General features: G+C 41.7%; 2 protein-coding genes across 3 annotated transcripts; one reads left to right on the plus strand and one right to left on the minus strand.

Moving 5' to 3' along the window:
- Positions 1-41: 41 nt before the first annotated feature.
- LOC121996061 (RNA polymerase sigma factor sigC-like) lies at positions 42-3404 on the plus strand. Of its 2 annotated transcripts, none has more exons than XM_042549874.1 (7): positions 42-263; positions 965-1122; positions 1221-1793; positions 1876-2106; positions 2193-2333; positions 2422-2622; positions 2936-3404. In XM_042549874.1, exons 1-7 carry the CDS (start codon positions 71-73, stop codon positions 3212-3214), a joined length of 1776 nt encoding a protein of 591 aa, XP_042405808.1. In that variant the 5' UTR covers positions 42-70; the 3' UTR covers positions 3215-3404. The 2 variants fall into 2 exon arrangements, with proteins under 2 accessions (XP_042405808.1, XP_042405809.1); XM_042549875.1 differs by having other exon boundaries at positions 2193-2327.
- Positions 3405-3755: 351 nt separating this feature from the next.
- Positions 3756-7403, minus strand: LOC121996065 (clathrin interactor EPSIN 1-like). Its single transcript, XM_042549878.1, has 11 exons — positions 7206-7403; positions 7070-7121; positions 6807-6886; positions 6631-6709; positions 6448-6531; positions 6209-6354; positions 5860-6111; positions 5335-5513; positions 4818-4975; positions 4211-4596; positions 3756-3996 (listed from the first exon to the last, which is right to left on the minus strand). The coding sequence occupies exons 1-10, from the start codon at positions 7244-7246 to the stop codon at positions 4216-4218; spliced, it is 1452 nt and encodes a 483-aa protein (XP_042405812.1). The 5' UTR covers positions 7247-7403; the 3' UTR covers positions 3756-3996; positions 4211-4215.
- Positions 7404-21884: the final 14481 nt, after the last annotated feature.

Below are 21884 nucleotides of genomic sequence, written 5' to 3' on the forward strand. Positions count from 1 at the left end.
ATTTATTCTTTATCTATACAATTTTTCACGAGGGAAAACGGTTGGTAATCAGCAATAGAAGGAAATAAAAATGGCGACCCGAATCCAATCGCTGTCCTCCAAAGATATTTTTGCTTTTTTGCCCCTTCAAGTGGTGGGCACTCGTTGCGAGCTTCATCTCTGTGCCTCGACTCGGATGGGGCTCCGCTTCAAGGGACCGCCTTCTTCAAGCTACGCTCCGCCTCTTCTCCTTCTCAGGCCGGACTTATTCTCCTCTTCTTCCTGTAAGTCTTCGACACAAATCTCGTTTTTATTTTTCTACGAGCATGGTCGAAATTTGCTTCCTCAACTCGTGTAATCCATTCCGTACGCGCCGCTGCCGTGCCGGTCGGAAATTTTGAAAATTGGGGTTTCTGGTTGCTCCTTCGATCGGGCTTTCTCCAAAGGAACTCGGGAAGTTTTAGGTCTCTTGATGATTTCGACTCCTAATGTAATGGCTTGAACACGATTTTGTATGTTTTCATCCGTTCATCTCCTTGACCACGCATCTGTATCATGTTCTGTTCAGTTTTTAATTACATCCTGACCACGCGCTTGTATCTTGTTTTGGTCATGCCAAAATAGATAGGATATTATATTTATTAATCACTCGTAGCTTCAATGGCGCTAATCTTCTGGTGTAACATTAGCTACTACTGGGATTGTAGTTTAGTGAGTTCCTTGATTGCTGAATTGGTGGTGTTGGTCATTTTAATGACTGATAAAACTGATTAGTTCTGCAATGAGTCTATGACTGTGTTGTTGGCAATTTTTTTTTTTTGGGTATGGTACTGTCTTGACATATATCATTATAATCTTTATTTTGTTTATTAGTATTTTTTTTAATCCAAAGAATCATATTGGCTTGTTTTGTCTCCTATGTTTAGGTTGTAAACAATGCATGTTGTAGAGCACAATTTAATCGTTTCCATGCTGTAACATGCAGCTGTATATTTGGTCCACACACTGAGAGACAGAGAAGTCTGTGTTAAATTTGGACTTCTATTGCACAATACTGATGAAGGGAAACTATCTCATGGTACCGCGACCTACAAAGCCAAAGCATGTTCCTTTGGACAAGTGCAAAGTGTTGAACGAATAAAGGTATCTCTTAATATTTGATTTGGGATATGTACTTAAAAATTAAGCTCGTGTCTGTTTTTGAGGAGACTTTAGCTGAAGTCCACTGTTCTAACAACCAGGTTAACTTGGATAACTGCACTTCTAAAATATGCCAAGATGTAGCCAAACAAATTCTCAAAGGGGAGGATTCTTCATTTATTCATACAAATTTGACCCTGAAGACTGCTGCAGAATTAGCCTTACTAATGGAAAACATTGATAGGATAGAAGATCTTATTGTTGGAGCAGACATGATAAGGTTGGAAAAAGACATTCTGACTCATTTAAGAAGGCTTGGGGCCATGAAATTATTTACTACCTGTTTCTCCAAGGCCGTCACAGAAACCATAATCCGGAGCTCAAACTTGGTGAATAAGCATCTTGATGCATATCCCTTTGAGCTTCGCTTTGATGAGAAAAAGGATAACATAGTTGTCCACTCTAACAAAAAGGAGCAAAGAAAAAAGAGAAGAGCACGAAGATCGGAAAAGGTTTCAAGGAGATCTGTTTTACAAATACCAACAGAATCTGGACACAAAGATGAATTATTTTCATTACGTAAAAGAGGTCTAGGAAATTTTGCTGGTCTTTCTGGCTCAAAAAAAAGGGAAGTGATTGCTAAAAACGAATCAGAAATGTCTATGGGAGTTAAGGTACTGATGTTTTGAAATGTCTTAGGCTTTTAGCTCTATAGAATTGTGAGGATAAAGATAATTGGTTTAATTTACTGACCAGGAAATGGCAAATCTAGAAAAGCTTTGCAAAAATTTGGAGGAAGACATGGGAAAACCACCCAGTTTTACGAGGTGGGCAGAAGCAGCAGGGCTCAATCAGAAGACATTACGATCACGTCTTCAATTTGGATGGTATTGCAGAGATAAGCTTATAAGGAGTACCCGCTCTCTGGTTATCTTTGTTGCAAAGAATTACAGAGGAATGGGGATTGCATTTGATGATTTAATTCAGGTTCAGAAGAAGTCCTTTGTCCATTTATTAGAAAGTTGGATAAATCTTAGTGAATTTTTTTTTATGTCCATTCAATCATACCACAGGCTGGCTATGTTGGAGTCCTTAATGGCACAGAAAGATACGACATCGAGAAGGGATATCGCTTTTCAACCTATGTACAATACTGGATTAGGAAATCAATATTGGCAATGATAGCCTCGCATTCAAGAACAGTAAAAGTGCCTGTAATTCCTTTTAAAGATCTTAGAAGTTGGAAATTACTCATTTGATTTCACTGTGACTCACAGAAAAGTTTGGTATATGATTTTGTAGGTAAGAATGGAAAGCATGATCAATCAAATACAAAAAGTCAAGCGAAACTTCCATACCTCAGAAGGAAAATACCCAAACGATGAAGAGATAACAGAGTTAACTGGTCTCTCGCTAGCTTATGTTAGACTCGCTAGCCAGTGCTCCAAGTCTGTCGGTTCAATTGAGAAGGAAGTCAGGGATGGATGGACCACAACATTTATGGTAAGGAAGAGATCAAAATCAAAGATAGCTTGAAATGAGTAATTCCTTAGTTGCCTTCTGACATCAGAATTGATCACCTAATCGGAACTATTTTCTTACTCAGACGGCTGTCAATTTGTCATTAGCAAAAACTATCAGTCTTCTGTTTATAACCATGTGCTAATACATCTGTTTAATATCTTTTTGAGAAGTAATCTACTTTTTGTATGGCTTATCAAGTTGACTGTATATTCAACAATAAATCAAAAAAAAGAAAAAGAATAAGATTAATTTTATTGATGGTTTGAACTTCATTTAGTTTCTATTGTGTCAGGAAATTACAGCAGACACTTCTGTTAAAAGTCCCTATGAGTTCATTGGGAAGGAGCATGCAAGAGAACAAATCTTAAATCTTCTCCAAACTTTACATCCTAGAGAAAGGCAAGTACTAGCTCTTCGATATGGTTTAGGAGATGGGAGATGCAGATCGCTTGAAGAGATTGGAAGGCTTTGCCATGTTTCAAGGGAATGGATTAGAAAAATAGAGAAAGAAGCTTTGTCAAAGATCAGAAGCCAAGAAATGCAAAAACGTTTGTCACATTACCTTCAATAGTCATATTCTAACCGAGAATTGTTCTTTCCGGTAGTACTATTTTACTAGGATTTTTTCTCTCTTTATTTAGAACTTTGTAGATTTTACATAGGATATTTCATATGTACAAGATAAATTTCTTTTCCAAGGATGCTATTCTGTAAAATATATAAGTTTGATTTGACAATACTGGAATTTTTCATGTTTTCAAGATGTATATATTGCATTTAACATTTTTTTTAGTCATTGATGAGCTCAAATTTAATGAAGTTAATTCTTATTGTAAAACATGTTTATATATCAAATGAAAGTTCAAAATAATTGTCCTCTAGGGAGTTTTTATATATTTAATGAAGTGCAAGAGGTTTTGACAAGTTGCTCGTAAGGTTGAAGATGACTAAAATCTAGGGAGTTATTGAAGGAAACCAAGAAGTCTTAACAAGTTGCTTTTAAGGTTAGAATTTACTAGGAGTTTGGTAGATTACCATAGAGTTTGGAGAATTTGCTTGGATTTTACTAGGATGATCTAAAATGACAGTTTATGAATCATCCATTCTTGTTATTTGCGATAGAAAAGAATATCAATGTTTTTTTTTCGAAAAACAAAAATAACTCAAAATTTAGTTTCTTTTACAGATTAAACACTGTTTCATTCCCTCTTGTTAGTATCAAAACCCAGATCTGCCAGAACATGATCCTCCCACCAATCGCCCATCCCTTTGTTGTCGCTTCACCTGCCACTCGACATGGCTAAAGCTTCTTCAAAGCCTCCCAAAATACCAATCTCTTCTTACTTAACTTGACTGCATACACATGAAGAACACACAAGTCAACAAAAAAAATATCAGCTAAAAATGATTTTTGATACAGTTTACTGACTGATCAATTATGCTAAAGAACAAGGAATCAAAAAACAGGAAGATTCAAACAAAGGTTCTCATTCTTACGGATTTTGCTATATGATACACAGCCGTTCGTTCGATTTTAATGAAGTAACTTCACAAAGTAACTACTCACGAGCACTAGTTGAGGTCCATGATTCCATGGGTTAAGAAGTCTGCCGATGTAGTTGATGCTGTTGAAGGGGCTTCGGGGTTGTCAAGGATGTTTTCTGAAGAATGCCGTGCAGACTCTGCGTTTGTTTCTTCGATATAAGACATAACGGAATGAAAACTGAAGTCTTCTTCTAGGCTGTGGTGACTGTTCCTAGTAGAACTCTGCGAAGTTTCTGAAGGTAAGATATTGACTGGAAATGCAACAAAGGGATCAAAACTTTCATCCGTGATCGTCACAGAAGATTTTTCTTCTGACTCTAAGTTTGTGTCTGGAACCCCAAAGAGGTCCACATTTGAAGGAAAACCAGTGGGAAAGGCAGGTTGAGAGGCAAACAGATCGATGTCTCCCTGCATTGAAAAGATGAGCAATGGCAAGAACATTCTCACTGACCAGCAAGTTTATTTAAAGTTGAAATTATCGAACAAGAGCAACATATTTACGTAGAACAAGAACTAGAGTTAGTATCGAATGAACTAGTTTTGACACATCATTCAACACTTTCAGTTTATATGACTTCCTAATCAGAAAGAAAAAAAAAATTGTGACTGACTGTTGGAACTAGAAAAACCTGATTGTGATATTTCGATGTTGCTTCAGCGTGTATGTCTGATGGAAAGATCGCACCGGTAAAAGGATCGAGCTGAGGACTAGCAGTACTCTCATTTGTTGGGGTTGTTTTCAGAAAAGATGGGTCTGCTGGTTCTGCATTCTTAAGATCACCAGATCCTGCAGAGTCAATCAGTTGGATCACCAATCCTGCTTCTAAGTACCGATAATTCGGGGTTCACTAACCATATTAGATTTCCTACAAGGATCATTAAGAAAGACATTTTCATTGGAGAAATTAATCAGAAGTCAGCCTACTATGTCTACAAGTGACTGACTGCCTAAGATCGGTTACTGAAATATGCATTACACATGAAGATGACTAGAGCAGTAAATTTTGAAGGGTGCTTGCTATGAACTTGCAAGGAGAATTCTACAAGACTTAATTGAATAACAAATGGCAAAACCATCAAATAGCATGGTCTTTCAACTATTGCACTGGCCGAAATATTGAGCGTGCTTAGATCATGGATACTTACCAGATGCAGAAGATCCGCGCGGATTGAAGTCATCCAAGCGTGGATCAAAGTCATCCAAGCGCGGGTCGAAGTCATCAAAATCATCCTGCCGGCATTGCGGTTGGACATTTTTTCTTGATGAATTGCTAGTTGGCTTATTCAATATCCTGGGGGGTTTAGATGGTACAGAATCTCGATTCCTTAGACAAAAAAAGCAGAACATTGATCAGAGAAAGAACTAGCAAAAGAGGTAATGAACCCAGTGAATTGCACTTTTTCTTTGACGAATTGATGACAATTCTCTTGATGCTTGCCCTCTTATAACATAGGATTAGTGGCTATATGTATTACAGCTTAGCTTGATTGTCATGCTAAAGTTTCATTAGCTCTATAAGAGTGTATCTAGCTCGGTCATCAGATGTTACAAACTGATAACTTCACTTGTGATGCCTTCTCAAATGTAAATAAAACTTGATAGTCAAGCTAACTGATAAAGGAGTAAATGGATGAATTAGAACATGGACAAAACTACTAGTTTGCATTTACCTTGTTTCATCCGGCACAAGCTTCTTGGATTTGCTCATTTCATTTTCACAACCAACAGCTTTTGGCTTATGGACATCTTCAATATCATCTTCGCATTTACTTTCTGTTTCAAATTCTTTGTCCATGTCGAAACTCATGGAATTGCTTCTCCTTGTGAATCTTTGATTTCCAAAGCGATCATCACTATTGCTTCCACCATAGGAGGCTGAACGCGATGCATATGCATTAGTTGTTGACGACCGTCTATAGTACCTGATGAAGCGGATCGATAGGAAAAAAATTTGCCATATGGAATGATGAGTGCAGCATTAACACTGGAAGAATTTCAATGAGCTGTGCAAGGCCATACTTATCATGAGGAGCAACTCTTTTGTCTCTGATTGCTTGTATTTTCTCCCTATCGTTTAGAAGAGCCAAAATAGTCTCTACCTTGATCCTTACATTTATTCCGACATCCTTCCCTTTAGGCTCAACATATTCAAATTCAGAAATCGCCTTCACGAATACGTTAGTAAAGTAAGAAGTACAAGAATGAAAACAACTGTAAATTGAATGCATAAGATAATCTCATTCAGGGTAAGGCTATACTGAAATCCAAGAAATATGTGCAAGAATGTCATCAAGGGCACTTTCCGATCCATTAGCCACCAAGAACTCAATAACAGTCAAAGCCTGATGTTCAACATTTCGAAGGTCTGTCTTAATTCTTCGATATAGCAATTAGGAAACCAGAAATGTGAGGAGGAAACAAGTAGCAGCTGAAACACCTACCTTATACACATGGCGCCAATTTGGTCCTGTATCTGTCAATCTTGTCCATAGAACATACATAACTAACGGGCAATCCGAGCTGACGAAAGTATAGAGTCAAATTAATATATTTTGCATTGATCTAAAAGCATGGAAAATATTCAGAATCAAACAAAACAACAATTAAAATGGTTTACAGTTTTTTAGTTGCTTTAGCAATCTCTGATAAGGCAGTCACATTAGGACCCCAAGGTTCATCATTGGTAGCATCAAGGACCTGTAAACATTTGGGTAGCTGTAAAACAGATACTACAAAGTATCGACGCATCCTAATCTAGAATGGTAGACTTTTATTGTAATAAATATGATTGTTTCACATAAACATGCATCTCTAGCTAATCAACAAATAACACAATACAATAATCGGAGAGGACTATTGTCAAAACTATAGAAAACTAACCTTTTGTTCGATCTCCGGTACCTTGAGCACTTTCAGATTGACCTCCCTCTTTCTGGATTGGATTGTCGTTAACTGTTAAAATAGAGAGGCCTGGAAAAGCATTAAACGAAGAGAATTCTGAGGGGGAAAAACTCACATGTCCCGTACAATCTGATCGAGAGCCCTCATGAAATCCATAGCCAAAGCTGCGGAACGAAGGAAAGCTCGACGGATGGCCAAGAATTCAGAGGGAATGGAGAGGCCTTCTATTGTTTTAGAGATGGCTTAAAAAGAAGAAGAGAAAATGGCCACCTTTTTAGGGGTTGTTACAGAGGAGGAAGGAAGGAATGAATAAATGAATGCCCACCGTCGCTGTGAGTTAGGGATGGCAATGGGGCGGGGCGGGGCAGGGACGGGTTTGTCATTCTCATCCCCGTCTCATTTTTATTTTTTCGGGTTCGGAGAATCCCCATACCCGAACCCACGGGTTCGGGGATTCCCCATCCCCGCCCCATCTCCATGATCTATCGGCAGCAACAATGTCAACCTGGAGATAATTTTTATATGTCTCAAAGAAAAGGTAAGGCTCAAACAGTGTATTCCAGCTAGTCTTATTCAGCTCGATTTCCTGCAAGGATGGCAAATATGGAAATACAGAAGACATGGTTCCGAATAATAGCTCAGGTAAATCATGAAGTACATACAGATTGAAGCCAATAGATTAATATTAACACTATTATTAATATTTTTTAAAAAAATTATATTATTATTTATTCAGGGCGGGTTCGGGGATGGGGATAGTATTCCCATACCCACCCCAAACCCGCCCCATCCCTGAAAAATCAGGGATCCCTATCCCCATTTTGAATTTTCCCCACGGGACCCCAAATTCACGGGGAAAATTATCATCCCTAATGTGAGTATTAAGATTTGAGTGCTGACATTATTCATGTCATAGATCAGATTGTTGAGTAACGTTTAAAAAGAAATTTAATGCAGGCAATGCATCACATAATAAATCCTATTAGTCCTATTGATTAGTCTTGAAATGTTCAATTTCATAGAATTTTTTATCGAAGATAAATAGAGAAAAATTCTTTGTGGCAAAATGTGAATATATTTGCCCCCAGTACCCCACCAATTCGTCGCAAGACCAACACAGAGGAGGTAAATCACGGACGGCTATTAGTCTTTGGAATAGTGACTATCACATAAGGGAGGTATTTACCTCGGTTTTATCAAGATTCGAACCTTTATAGATGACTAAATAGGGAAATATTCTTGATAGATGGCTAAGAAGTTCCGTATCCTTTAATTACACGTCTTATTTGGAGAAGAATAGATGATTAATTTAATAACATTAGAATGATATCACTCAATTTATCCTAATTATTGATTCTAAAGTTTCTTAGAACGTCAATTCATAACCAAACATAAGCGGGATACATGGCTAAACAATTTAAAAACCAATTATTTGATATAAAATTGTATATGATTTTTTATATAAAATTTATGAGTTATAGATGAAATTTGAGAACTATAATTTCTGTAAAAAATTTATTTAAAAATTAATAAAAATTAAAAGGAAATGAAATCAGATTTATATAAATAAAAATAGAAATTTATCATGAAATTATTAATTCGTTTTAAAAAATTAAGACTAAATTTAAAATAAATTTGATATAAAATTATATTTAAATTTTTATAAATAAAAATAATTATCGATTATAAATTGAATTTGAGACAGTATAATTTTTTTTTAAAAAAAATCTAGAATGTAATGACATTTTATTATTGGTTAAGAATGTAATAAAAAATAAGAGAAATTTTGAAATGAAGGAAACTCATCTCTAAATAAAATTAAAGACGATATATTAATATTAATAAAATATATAATTTTTTTAAAAAGTACTATATTATGTATGCGTTAAAGTATCCACATCAGTTTCTTTATTACTATATCTAAAATTTATGATAAATGACCAACTTTATTAAATTTAGATAATCACTTTTCACTACACACTATATCAAATACTTTAAAATTTCTATCATCTTTAATTTTTTTTTATTATTTTCTTCACTTTCTTCTATTTATATTATTATATTTATGGAATAAGTGGAAAGAGAGATTGAAAAGATTGAGCGGAAGAAGAGAGATTAAAAATAAATATTAGTTTATTTGTAGGGAAGAGGTTTTATTCCCTAAATTTAAAGAATTACTATTTATCAAATCTAAATTTAGGAAATGGATAGGATAACTGATGTAGAAGGTTTTTAGTTACCCTATCTAAAATTTAGGGTAAAATTTTTAGATAGGGTAGTTGATATGGATGCTCTTATGTTAGATGTAATTGATTGAGTATGTAAATAATTTGGGTAAATTATGAGTTTTGGATAGATGACTAAATTTATTCAGGATACCAAATAATTTTTTCTATTATACAAATCTATAAAGTTAATTTGGTGATAGGTTATAAGTTGATCCGTAATTTATCTTTCTATAGATAACTTAGAGGTAGAGAGCTGGAGTTCTCTCGGGACGGACAGTTGGTTAACGCATGGTGTTACCACCATGGGGTATGAGGATTAAATCTCGACTAGTAGTCGATTGTCTGTCCTCCCCTATGCGCTATTCAACTACCCAAGGCTAGTAGCCATCCGTGATTTACCTCTTTCGTATTAGCCTGGGGGTGGTTGGCGGAGGTGCTAGGGGTGAGTGAATCGCCTTTTGCTACCATAAATGCGGAGAGCTGCGGTGCATTATTGAGAATATTTCTTCTTAATGGGTAACATACCTGATAATACTGGCTGTCAGGATGGGCCATCAAGTGCACTTCCCCAATTTATCCTAATGGCTGATGGAAAATTTCAGTGGAGCCGGGCAGGTCACTCCAAGTTTGATGTTACCTAATTTAGTTAATCATCATTTTTTAGAGACAAATATGGACATCTGGGTTGAGCGTAATCACCTTTTGATATAATGATAAAGCAAATTTATGCCCCCGGGGCAATGGTGCAGCGGTTAAGCTTTTTAAGCAGTTAACCAAGTATTTAAGGGTCGAATCCCAACAACGGGATATTGTAGGGATTTTCCTTCAGTGGGATGACAACTTTAAGAACATTAACCACTTGGATGTGCTGGATCGGATTTAAACTTTAAGTTACGTAGCGGAAAATGGAAGCAAAAGAAAGTAATGCTAACACAAGTTGGTTTTATTTAGTTTAAAGTCTTCGACGACTCCTACTTCAAGACCCGCACTCGTCGAGTGCTTTCATTGGGCAATCCAATAATAGTTCAAAAGGTTACAAATTAAGTACAGGAACTATATATAAAAATTATCGACAATAAGAAACAAAGTAAAGCTAAAGTCCGGTTGTCGGTGGAGCGTAGCAGCATTGCAAGAGCCTTTTCAGAGCACCGAGCAAGAAGGAAACTTGTAGTAGTTGTTGTTCTGAAGCTCCGGGTCGAAGGCCTTTAAATAGGTCCATTCCATGCACCTACTGTTAGAGTAATCCCAATGGTCCGTGTGACCATGTGTTTTGGTGTTTGGAAAAAGAGTTTAAATTAGGTTTACCCTTGTATTTGATATGTGTATGTGAGTGTGCAAGTTTGCAGGATACACATATGACTCAGCTTGATGGCTTTGGGTCCGGTGAATGATGGAGCATCCGAGGGACCATGGACAAGGCAACAAGGACAAGGGTCGAGGGAAACGACTTCGAGGCATACGCGAAGGATAACATTGGGGACGAGCCGCGGGCTTGGATACATCCGAGGGACGAGAACCAAAGGAAGTAGACTTGAAGGCAAGAGGTCAAGACTGCAAAGAAGAGTTAGGTGAGTCGTGAGGGTACGAGTGCATGAAAGATTGTAACCAGGGAAAATAATTTGGGGGGGGGGGACTGTAGCAGTTAATGGGGGCACTGTAGCAATCAACGAGGTACTGTAGCAGTTAATAACACAATAGCAATTAATGTAGCAGTCGACTGGTAGAGAGTCGTTGGGCTGGCACCAGTTTACTGGTGCAAGGACCAATTGACTGGTAACTGTAAAACAGCAGGACTATTTTCTTCCTAGCTCTATAAGAAGGAACTTGGGATGGCCGACGAAGGTGACGAAATTAGACTTGGTTAAAGCCTAATTAGTAGTCACAAGAATTCTCAAGTGCTTGTGTAATCCAAGAGGTCTTGGTAAATTTTGTGGTGAGGTTTCTCCATCCACAAGGAGCGATTTGAGATAGCCGGAGTTTGTCGGGGGCTAATCCACCGAAGGATCGGGATCGTCCACCTCAAGGACAGTCGTGGAGTAGGAGCAAGTTATCTTCAAACCATGTTACATCGACGTGTATTGGTTTGCTTATTATTTTTCATTGTCTTTAGCTTTCGTATTCATATTAGCATTTGTATTATTCCACTGCGCAAGCTAACATACGTAGGAAACTATCGAATTGGGGGTGCCGCATATTCAACCCCCCTTCTAGCTGGCCACCGATCCTCCAACAATTGATATCAGAGCAAGGATGCTCTCTTTCAGACTAACCGTCGAGGAAGCAAAGATGACCGGCTTGATAAATCCACCGAAGTATGAAGGAGGAAGATTAGGGGACATCACCTTTTGTATGGTGAAGATGAAAAACTTTTTCGAGACGGATTGGGACACAATGATGGTGGTGGAACAGCCATTTGAAATCCCGAAGGACAAGAAAGGGAAGAAGCTCTGATCACAGTATTGGATGGAGGAGCAAACCTCACGATCGAACACAAATGATATGGTAATATCAATTTTAATTGATATGCTGCCTTCTTTTTTAAAAAAATCTAGAATGTAATGAAATTTTATTATTGGTTAAAAATATAGTAAAAATAAGAAAAATTTTGAAACGAAGGAAACTCATCTCTAAATAAAATTATAGACGATATATTAATATTAACAAATATATAATTGTTTAGAAAGTACTATATAATGTCGGCGTTATGTTAGATGTGATTGATTGAACATGTAAATAATTTGGGTAAATTATGAGTTTTGGATAGATGACTAAATTTATTCAGGATACCAAATAATTTTTTCTATTATACGAATTTATAAAGTTAATTTGATGATAGGTTATAAATTGATCCGTAATTTATCTTTCTTTAGGTAACTTAGAGGTAGAGAGCTGGAGTTCTCTCGGGACGGATAGTTGACTAGCGCATAATATTGCCATCATGAGGTATGAGGATTAAATCTCGGCTACTAGCCAATTGTTTGTCCTCCCCCATGCGCTATTCAACTACCCAAGGCTAGTAGCCATCCGTGATTTACCTCTTTCGTGTTGGCCTAGGGGTGGGTTGGCGGAGGTGCTAGGGGTGAGCGAATTGCCTTTTGCTACCATAAATGCGGAGAGCTGCGGTGCATGATTGAGAATATTTCTTCTTAATGGGTAGCAGACCTGATAATACGGGTTGTCAGGATGGGCCATCAAGTGCACTTCCCCAATTTATTCTAGCGACCGGTGGGAAACTTCAGTGGAGCCGGGCAAGTCGCTCCAGGTCCAATGTTACCTAACTTAGTTAATCATCATTTTTTTGAGACACATCTGGGGTGAGTGTAATCACCTTTTGCTATAACGATAAAGTAAATTCATGCTCCCGAGGCAATGATGCAGCGGTTAACCAAGTATTTAAGGGTCAAATCCCAACAACATGATACTGTAGGGATTTTCCTTCAGTGAGATAACAACTTTAAGAACATTGACCACTTGGATGTGTTGGATAGGTGATCCTGTCCGAACGCTGACTCAACGGACGCTGGGCACGTGGCGCTCTCCGGGTCGCCGATGTAGATCTCCGGCTAGTCTCACAAAGCTCCGGCGAACCTGTACAGAAGTCGGGCCGGGAAGGGGTTCCCGGCGGCGACCCTCCGACGCTCAAGTCAGGCAAGCAAGCGGTGGAAAAAGTAGCTCCAAAGCTTGTAGAACGCGTACCTCCGGCGAAGTCTGCGGCTCTTTATATAGAGCGGTGAAAGAGCTTCTACACGCCCACCGAGGCACGTACGTGTCTGCAGCCCATACCTCGGTATGTGTTTGTCAGAAAGCTTACCTGACGCCATACTGCAACAATCTCATCGCGCCTTCGATGGGACAACAGGACACCCCGTTGTCAGACTAGGAGTATGGCCTAGCCATACGACTTGACGGCTGTCAGCAGATGTTCCTGTCCCTATTTACCCACCGCCGGCCAGGACGTCCGTCCGGACGGCTGGACGAAGAGCGCCGTCCGGACGGTCCTAATTCCCTGCACCGGCCGGGCAGCGCGCCCATTACGTCCTGCTTTCCCTTAGGCCTTCCGTTTGGTCATTATTTACTGTTTCATTGAGCGTCGGAACCCCGATCCCTGTCAGGGCGCCTTTTACTATCAGATGTTTACTGGCAGACCGATCGGCCTGCCCTTTTCTCATGAGTCCGGTCGGCTCACCCTTCTTCGACGGACCACCTGGCCCTTTGACCTCCACGTGGCGTTGACCCCTCATTAGGGGGTCCCGGGCTTTTACCACCGGATCACTTGCCTTCCCCTCGAGTCTAGTCGAAGGAGGCGAAGTCCGACTGACTGGACTGCCGATCTGACTGAGCAATGATCACTGCATTAGGCCGCTCGGCCAGGCATAGGAGTGCTCATCCGTTCGGCTGTATCTTGTCCGTGCCTTGTATTCTTCTGGACTCCACGACCAATGCTCTCCCCTACTTCCCATCAAGTGTGCCGCGCACAGTAAGGGGCACTCATTAAATGCGACCGGTCTTCTGTTGACACGTGGCGATCGTGCGTTTGTCAGAGTATGGCGGTAACGTCACTTTCGATGGCACATCCGCCGTTTGAAATGAACGGTTGGATGATGACCTCGTTATTGACGACCTGGATCGGACGGTGTAAATTGATCGCGGCCGCCCTTATAAAGCTCCCGACCCCAGCTTTTCGCCGCATTTCGACCTTATCGTCACCAGCCATCCCTCTGTTCCTTTTTTCCGGCGACCTTGCGTTTCAGCTCTCCGACGACTCTACAGCCCCCTTCGATCATCTTCTTTGCCCGTAAGGATTCCTTTTCCTTGTTGCCTCTCCTTTTTTTTCTCTATTAGCTATTTCTTTCATCATCCCGCATTCTTTCCCTATTTTTATTTCTCCTTCCTTCCATCACGCGTCGATTCTTGGCCTTATACCATGACCAATACCTCACAGTTGACCGGCGGTGCTCCGGTTCTTTGGTATTCGACCATGGAAAGCCGGTTCGACGAGGAGGACGCCTTGCGCCTCACTCGAACTTATGATCTGCCGACCGACCACCAAATAGTGTTAGCCACACCGGCCGATCGGCCTCATGAACCGCCGCCCGGCACCGTTCTTTTCTTCCAAGACCAATTTTTGGCCGGGCTGCGTTTTCCACCCCACCAGTTCTTCTTACAAGTCTGCAATTATTTTCGCATTCCGCTCGGCCAGGTAGTCCCTAACTCCATTAGGCTGTTGAGCGGAGTGATAGTCCTTTTTAAACTGAACAACATCCCCCTCGACCCTAAGATTTTTCACTACTTTTTTTATCCCAAGCAAGCCGAGTGGGGTACCTTTATTTTCCAATCTAGGATAGGTTTCGTCCTTTTTGATAATATGCCGAGCTCCAACAAACATTGGAAGGAGCACTTTTTCTATGTGCGTTTTCCCGAGCTGCCAACTTTTCGTACCAAGTGGCAGACAGCGATGCCGAGCTCGGCAAATTTAGAGGTGATGCGGCCTACCTTCATGCGGCCGAGCGGTTGGTGGGTCAGCGCTATCACATTGACAAGCTGCTCCTCCCAGGAGTAATGTATATATTCGGCCTGTCTTCCACCCCAGCCGATCTGCCTTGCAGCATGAGTAAGCGATTCTCATCCCTCCTTTTTCTTTTGTTCTAATTGATTTAATCTTTGTTTCTGCAGCTGAAGTTATGTGGCGTGCTAAGGCGACCGAGAAGCTCAAATTGAAAGCCGCTCAGATTGAGGCGGTGAAGAACAAGGAGGTCGCCGAGCGGGGCCTTGATCCAGCCGATCCGACCGGCGAATTAGGCGAGGGGACTCAGGATGCCCCTGAAGCCTTAGCAGCTACTACCTCTCACGACGAGGCAGCGGGCGGCACAGAACCTTCTACCCAAGCCGAGGTGGAGGGCCGTTCGGCCGATGATGTTCCGCTACTCACTCGGAAGCGCCGACGACCGGAATCTGCATCTGCCTCAATTCCACTTGATGAGCCACAGCCCGAGCGGGGCGCGGATGCTCCGGTGTTGTCCGGGACGGTTTCCCTAGAGAGTACCCCGACCCCACATGGCTCTCCGAGGGCAAGCTCTGAGGTGCCGCCGTCCAGCCCTTCAAGAACTCTGTGCCGTATCAGGCGTTTGGGCGAGCTTCCTTCCTCGTCCACCGGTGGGCCATCCGGTAAGGCCGATGCTTCTCAGGGCGAGCCGAGCGGCCAGAACTTAATTAAAACCGTCCTGTGCCTCCCCTCAGAGGAATACATGGCTGCTGCTGATCGGCCAGTGGTCCCCGAGCAGCAGATCACCTTGATGGGCCCTCTTGCAAAAGCTTGGGAGGACGCTCGGCGCCGAATAAAAGCGATGACTCCCGGGCAGCTCGGCGACAGCAACCTTCAACAGGCCACCGGGGTATGCTCTTTTTCTTTGTTCGTGTATTTGAATTAAGTTTTTAACCTGTTCACTTTTGCTCGTAGAACTGGGTGGAGCAAATTGCCATTAGCAATCGGTTGGCCGAGCTGGAGGATGAATTGAAAAATCTCAAGGCCGCAGGGGACAGCCAACAGTCGACGACTGCTCTGGAGAAGGCCAAAAAATTACTGGAAGCCGAACGGAAACGGGCTTTCGATCTGGCGAGCAAGGTCGCTCGGCTTGAAGCGATGGTCAAACAACGAGATAAGGAGATCAAGACGGCGACCACTCGGAAGCGACAGGCCATCGATGACATGGACCGAATGAAGGTGGAGATCAGAGGGTTGGAGCAACGTATCAAGGATCTGGATGCTCTTCTGGCCACCGAGAAGGAGAGCCGCTCGGCCGATCTTCAAAGATTTGATGGAGATTTGAAGGATCTCCAAGATGCCAGCGACGCTGCCCATGCCGAGTTCAAAGAGTATCAAGAGGGGGAGTCGGCTCGCTCCGACGAGGTGAGGAAGGCATTCGTCCGCTCAGACGCCTTTGGGGAGAAATTTACTGACAAGATCTCCCTCACCTTTGAAGAGGCGATCAAAGCGGCTGTGGATCACTTAAAGGCCAAAGGCTACCTGCCCGCCGAGCTGACCATCCCTCCCGAGGACCTCGCGACAGTGATGGGCGTCATCCCTGATGCTCTTTTTGATTTCGACGCATGAGGAGTGCTTCTTATGAACTTTTTTGTATCCCCGCCGTTCGGCCAAACTTATCTTTGCTGTAACTTTTTTGGTTAGCCTTGTGCTTAATAGATAATCTTTTCCTTTTCTTCAGCTTTTGTTTTGGCAAGAAATTTTTCTCTCGTCATAACTAAAGTGTTCTTTAAAACTCCTCCGCTCGGCTTCACACTCTAACATGGACCCAAGCCGCCTGCCTTCAATAACGTCTTTCGCCACGCAATTAAGCAGCCGCTCGGTGCGCGAACGTCACTCGTTCACTTGCTCGCATTTTTAATTCCGATTAACCATCTTTTGCTTCGCGCCTTACCTCAAAGGGGTTTTCGCTAGATTTTCGCAATGCGAGCCGCTCGGACGTTTATAGACGTCGGCTCGTCTCTCGATATTTAACGTCGGAACTCAACGGTCTTCCGCTCGGATGTTTATAGACGCCGGCTCGTCTCTCGATATTTAACGTCGGAGCTCGACGGTCTTCCACTCGGACATTTATAGACGCCGGCTCGTCTCTCGATATTTAACGTCGGAGCTCGACGGTCTTTCGCTCGGACGTTTATAGACGCTGGCTCGTCTCTCGATATTTAACGTCGGAGCTCTACGGTCTTCCGCTCGGACGTTTATAGACGCCGGCTCGTCTCTCGATATTTAACGTCGGAGCTCGACGGTCTTCCGCTCGGACGTTTATAGACGCCGGCTCGTCTCTCGACTCCGACGACGGTCTTCCGCTCGGACGTTTATAGACGCCGGCTCGTCTCTCGATATTTAACGTCGGAGCTCGACGGTCTTCCACTCGGACGTTTATAGATGCCGGCTCGTCTCTCGATATTTAACGTCGGAGCTCGACGGTCTTCCGCTCGGACGTTTATAGACGCCGGCTCGTCTCGATATTTAACGCCGGCTCAGTCGGCTTCCGCTCGGACGTTTATAGACGCCGGCTCGTCTCTCGATATTTAACGTCGGAGCTCGACGGTCTTTCGCTCGGACGTTTATAGACGCCGGCTCGTCTCTCGATATTTAACGTCGGAGCTCGACGGTCTTCCGCTCGGACGTTTATAGACGCCGGCTCGTCTCTCGATATTTAACGTCGGAGCTCGACGGCCTTTTTGAGGCTAACTCGGATAACGTACTCCCGGTCGAATGGCTTGGGGCCTTCGTCCTTGGGCGCTTGGCTCGGACACTATACCTCCGTCCGAACGACTCGGGGCCTTTGGCATCGTGCGCTTGGCTCGGATACTATACCTCCCGCCGAACGGCTCAAGGCCTTCTTCATCGAGCGCTTGGCTCAGATCTTAATCACCATGAAGATAGGCCGCTCGGCCGATAATGCCAATTACGCACATTATAACATTTTGCCTTCTACATTTCAAATATACAACCAAGCGGAAAATATACAGCACATATTCTATTGGTGCACCTTTCACCTTGCCCCGGACAGGCTGGAGATAATTTGCGCTTCATGGTGGATCCAAGTGCCAATCCATCTTCACCCGCTCGGCAGCTCGTCCACCCAACTTCCTCGTATGTGGTCGATTCATCGCCTGACATCAAACTCCCGCTCTTGAGGTTCCAGAAGGAGGGGCTTGCTATAAGTTGAATTCGGGAGATGAAGTATCTGCTTTTGAGGGAAATGAGATTGTGGCAGTCGGTGCTTCCGCTCGGGAGAAGCGCCCGCTCGGAGGGCCTTGCCTTTTCTGTTGTCCCGTATTGATATTTCATCTGACGAAGATCCCCGATTGCGATTCACTGCTACAGCATCAGGAGGTGTCCGGAATAGGGCCCGACGGAATAGAACGGTAGCCGGTGGTGTTTCCGCTCGACCACCAGACGCTGACGTTGCTTGCTTCTCCGGCCGCTCGGCTGTTGCTTTCTGTTTTTACTCTACAAGCGTGGCGGCCCTCCACTCGATCAGAGCGTCGAGTTCCCCCTTGGACAGCGTCACCGTGTGTTGTCGTCCAGCCTCGTCCATTGTTTCCACTCGGATACAGGAACGTTCCCACAGACGGCGCCAAATTGATCCTGTCCGAACGCTGACTCAACGGACGCTGGGCACGTGGCGCTCTCCGGGTCGCCGATGTAGATCTCCGGCTAGTCTCACGAAGCTCCGGCGAACCTGCACAGAAGTCGGGCCGGGAAGGGGTTCCCGGCGGCGACCCTCCGACGCTCAAGTCAGGCAAGCAAGCGGTGGAAAAAGTAGCTCCAAAGCTTGTAGAACGCGTACCTCCGGCGAAATCTGCGGCTCTTTATATAGAGCGGTGAAAGAGCTTCTACACGCCCACCGAGGCACGTACGTGTCCGCAGCCCATACCTCGGTATGTGTTTGTCAGAAAGCTTACTTGACGCCATACTGCAACAATCCCATCGCGCCTTCGATGGGACAACAGGACACCCCGTTGTCAGACTAGGAGTATGGCCTAGCCATACAACTTGACGGCTGTCAGCAGATGTTCCTGTCCCTATTTACCCACCGCCGGCCAGGACGTCCGTCCGGACGGCTGGACGAAGAGCGCCATCCGGACGGTCCTAATTCCCTGCGCCGGCCGGGCGACGCGCCCATTACGTCCTGCCTTCCCTTAGGCCTTCCGCTCGGTCATTATTTACTGTTTCATTGAGCGTCGGAACCCCGATCCCTGTCAGGGCGCCTTTTACTATCAGATGTTTACTGGCAGACCGATCGGCCTGCCCTTTTCTCATGAGTCCGGTCGGCTCACCCTTCTTCAACGGACCACCTGGCCCTTTGACCTCCACGAGGCGTTGACCCCTCATTAGGGGGTCCCGGGCTTTTACCACCGGATCAATAGTAAATTCGCTAGAAGAGGGGGGGGTGAATAGTGATCATCAAAAAACTCAATTTAAACTTTAAGTTACGCAGTGGAAAACAGAAACAAAAGAAAGCAATGTCAACACAAGTTGGTTTTACTTAGTTCGGAGCCTTCAATGACTCCTACTCCAAGGTCCACACTCGTCGAGTGCTTTCGTTGGGCAATCCACTAATAGTTCAAAAGGTTACAAATTAAGTACAGGAACTATATATAACAATTATCGACAATAAGAAACTAAGTAAAGCTGAAGTCTGGTTGTCGGTGGAGCGTAGCAGTGTTGCGGGAGCCTTTTCGGAGCATCGAGCAAGAAGAAAACTTGTGGTAGTTGTTGTTCTGAAGCTCTGGGTTGAAGGCCTTTAACTGGTCCATTCTAGGCGTCTGGAACGCCTCCGGGCGCTTGGACCACATGGCTCGGTCAATCAACGCTCTCCGCGCAAGCTTATGGATGATTTTCAGGTTCGAGTGCCAGGACTTAGTCCGGGCACCCGGATCGCCTGGGTGCCCGCGACCCCATCTGGGCGAGCCTAGTCCGGGCGCCCAGACCCCTTTTCTTCAGCTTCTCCTCTTACAAGAAAAGATTAGTCCACACAATCGAAAAATATATTTTACCCTGCAAAATAGAGTTATCATAACATAATAAAATGTGAGTATTAATTAGATCATGTCTTCATGAGACCAGGACCTAGTCAAGATCTTAACTTAGGTTTCCCAAATGAACCTAAGTTGAATCAACACTTATAGTTTCCTCAACGGGGAATGCGTCCTCACTGGATCTCTCCTCCATTTGCTTACTTTCACTTACCACTTGCAGTCACTTGATTTGTCTCTGACCCACCAAGTCTTTCCGCCAGTTGTCAGGTCCACAAACCCAACTGGACTTCAGTCAGTTGTTAGGTCCCGGGGACCCAACCAAACTTCCTGTCAGATATCGAGCCCCACGGACCTATCTAGACTTCCCACTAGCTATTGGTCCCCGCGGATCTAGCTAGATTTCAACCTGATGTTAGGTCTCTCAGACTAGTCAACTTCTGCACACTTGGTAAAGTAGTTAGACAAATAACACATCTAACTTTAACCTATTTGTCACACATCAAAACCAAATTATTAGTGCAACCTGCAACAACAATCTTCCTCTTTTTGATGTAATGACAGCCTGAGTTAAAATTAGAAAACAATACAATAAAGTAATAAAGTAGATAATACAACATTAAGCATGAAATTTTAAAATGGGTTGATTTTTTCTAACCTAATCCACTATCCTCCTCCTTTGGCATACATCAAACAAGATAAATGCAGGGCATAAATAAAGATTTAACAAAGAGGATTTTTACAACCTTAGTTTTTCAAACAAGGTTTCAAACAATGATGTCAAGAACTTTAAATAGTACTGAAAACTAGCGTTTGAAAACCGAACAACTTCAAATAGAAAGTGCTTATCTTTTAAAAGAAAAATTTTGGAAGTAATGTTTTAAAAAAACATTGTACAGGTAAAGACTCAAGTTTATTATAGTGAGGAATAAAAAATTTAAAGTAATTTGAAAGTAATCTACTTAAAATTTACAAAAGATTTTCAAATAAGTTCAAAGAATGTAAATGTTTTTCAAGAGAGTTTTCAAAAAAGTATTAAAAACATGTTTGAATACATAATTTAATAAGAGATTTTCAAAGGATAAATTAAAGCAATTTTCAAAAATACTTTTTAAGTTATCCATTTTCAAAGTAATTTTGTAATTTTTAAAAAGTTTAGTCTCTTTAGATTTTCAAATTTTGAAACTTTGCAATAATTTTGAAAAATATTTTCAAAGAGAAAAAAAATTAGTTTTGAAACATTTCATATTTTTCAAACAAGATTCAACATCATGTTATAAGGAGTATTATATATATTTTAGGCAAATTTTAGACGAGTTTTTTCAAATCGATGTTTCAAAGAAATTTAGCAAATTAATTTTGAAAATATTGTCAAAATGTATTTTAGAATAAAGTAAAAATATTTTTTTAAATAATTTTGAAGAAAAATTTTCTAAGAAAGATTTTCAATGTAAGTTTAAAAAGAAATTCAAGGTAATTTTATAGAAAAGATTTAAGAAAGATTTTCAAAGTGGAAGAAAAAGTTTTCAAAAAATGATTTGATTTTTTTTCAAAAACTTTCTCAAAGTAAATAATTTTTTGTAAGTTGCAATTTTTTTTTTTAAAAAAATCACATCAATGTTTCAACATATTTTCAAAGTAATTGAACTCTTTCTCCCTCTTAAGTTAACACACCCCCTTAAATCGCCCTTAAATTCTATTAGGGCTTGGATATATTAAATTGAACATATTTTCAAGGCCCTTGCTACCCTTAATGTAGTAGTACCTTCTAGTTATCTTTGTTAGCAACAAAGATTTCTATCTTAATGCCTAGGAAATTTACTATTCATAACACAAATGTTCATCAAATATATTATTTACACCTTAGTTAATTGTTCACTTAAGTTTGATTAATCATTAATAAAAAAAATAATCTTAGATTTAGGTTAAATGAAATAATTTGTTATTAATTCAATAATAGTTAATCATTATCAATAATTTATTGATAAACTTTTACTTGACTCAATTCAATAATTTAATACTTATTTGATTAAAAC

The sequence above is a fragment of the Zingiber officinale genome, chromosome 6A (genome assembly GCF_018446385.1).
Source record: "Zingiber officinale cultivar Zhangliang chromosome 6A, Zo_v1.1, whole genome shotgun sequence".
Lineage (NCBI taxonomy): Eukaryota > Viridiplantae > Streptophyta > Magnoliopsida > Zingiberales > Zingiberaceae > Zingiber > Zingiber officinale.

Coding starts and splice junctions, on each gene's coding strand:
- LOC121996061 (XM_042549874.1), top strand. CDS start 71: ATGGCGACCCGAATCCAATCGCTGTCCTCCAAAGATATTTTTGCTTTT. Junction 1,794..1,875: donor AAATGTCTATGGGAGTTAAG/GTACTGATGTTT, acceptor TTTACTGACCAG/GAAATGGCAAATCTAGAAAA. Junction 2,107..2,192: donor CATTTGATGATTTAATTCAG/GTTCAGAAGAAG, acceptor ATCATACCACAG/GCTGGCTATGTTGGAGTCCT.
- LOC121996065 (XM_042549878.1), bottom strand. CDS start 7,246: ATGGATTTCATGAGGGCTCTCGATCAGATTGTACGGGACAT. Junction 6,112..6,208: donor AGAGTTGCTCCTCATGATAA/GTATGGCCTTGC, acceptor CCGCTTCATCAG/GTACTATAGACGGTCGTCAA. Junction 4,597..4,817: donor CATCGAAATATCACAATCAG/GTTTTTCTAGTT, acceptor TTTTCAATGCAG/GGAGACATCGATCTGTTTGC.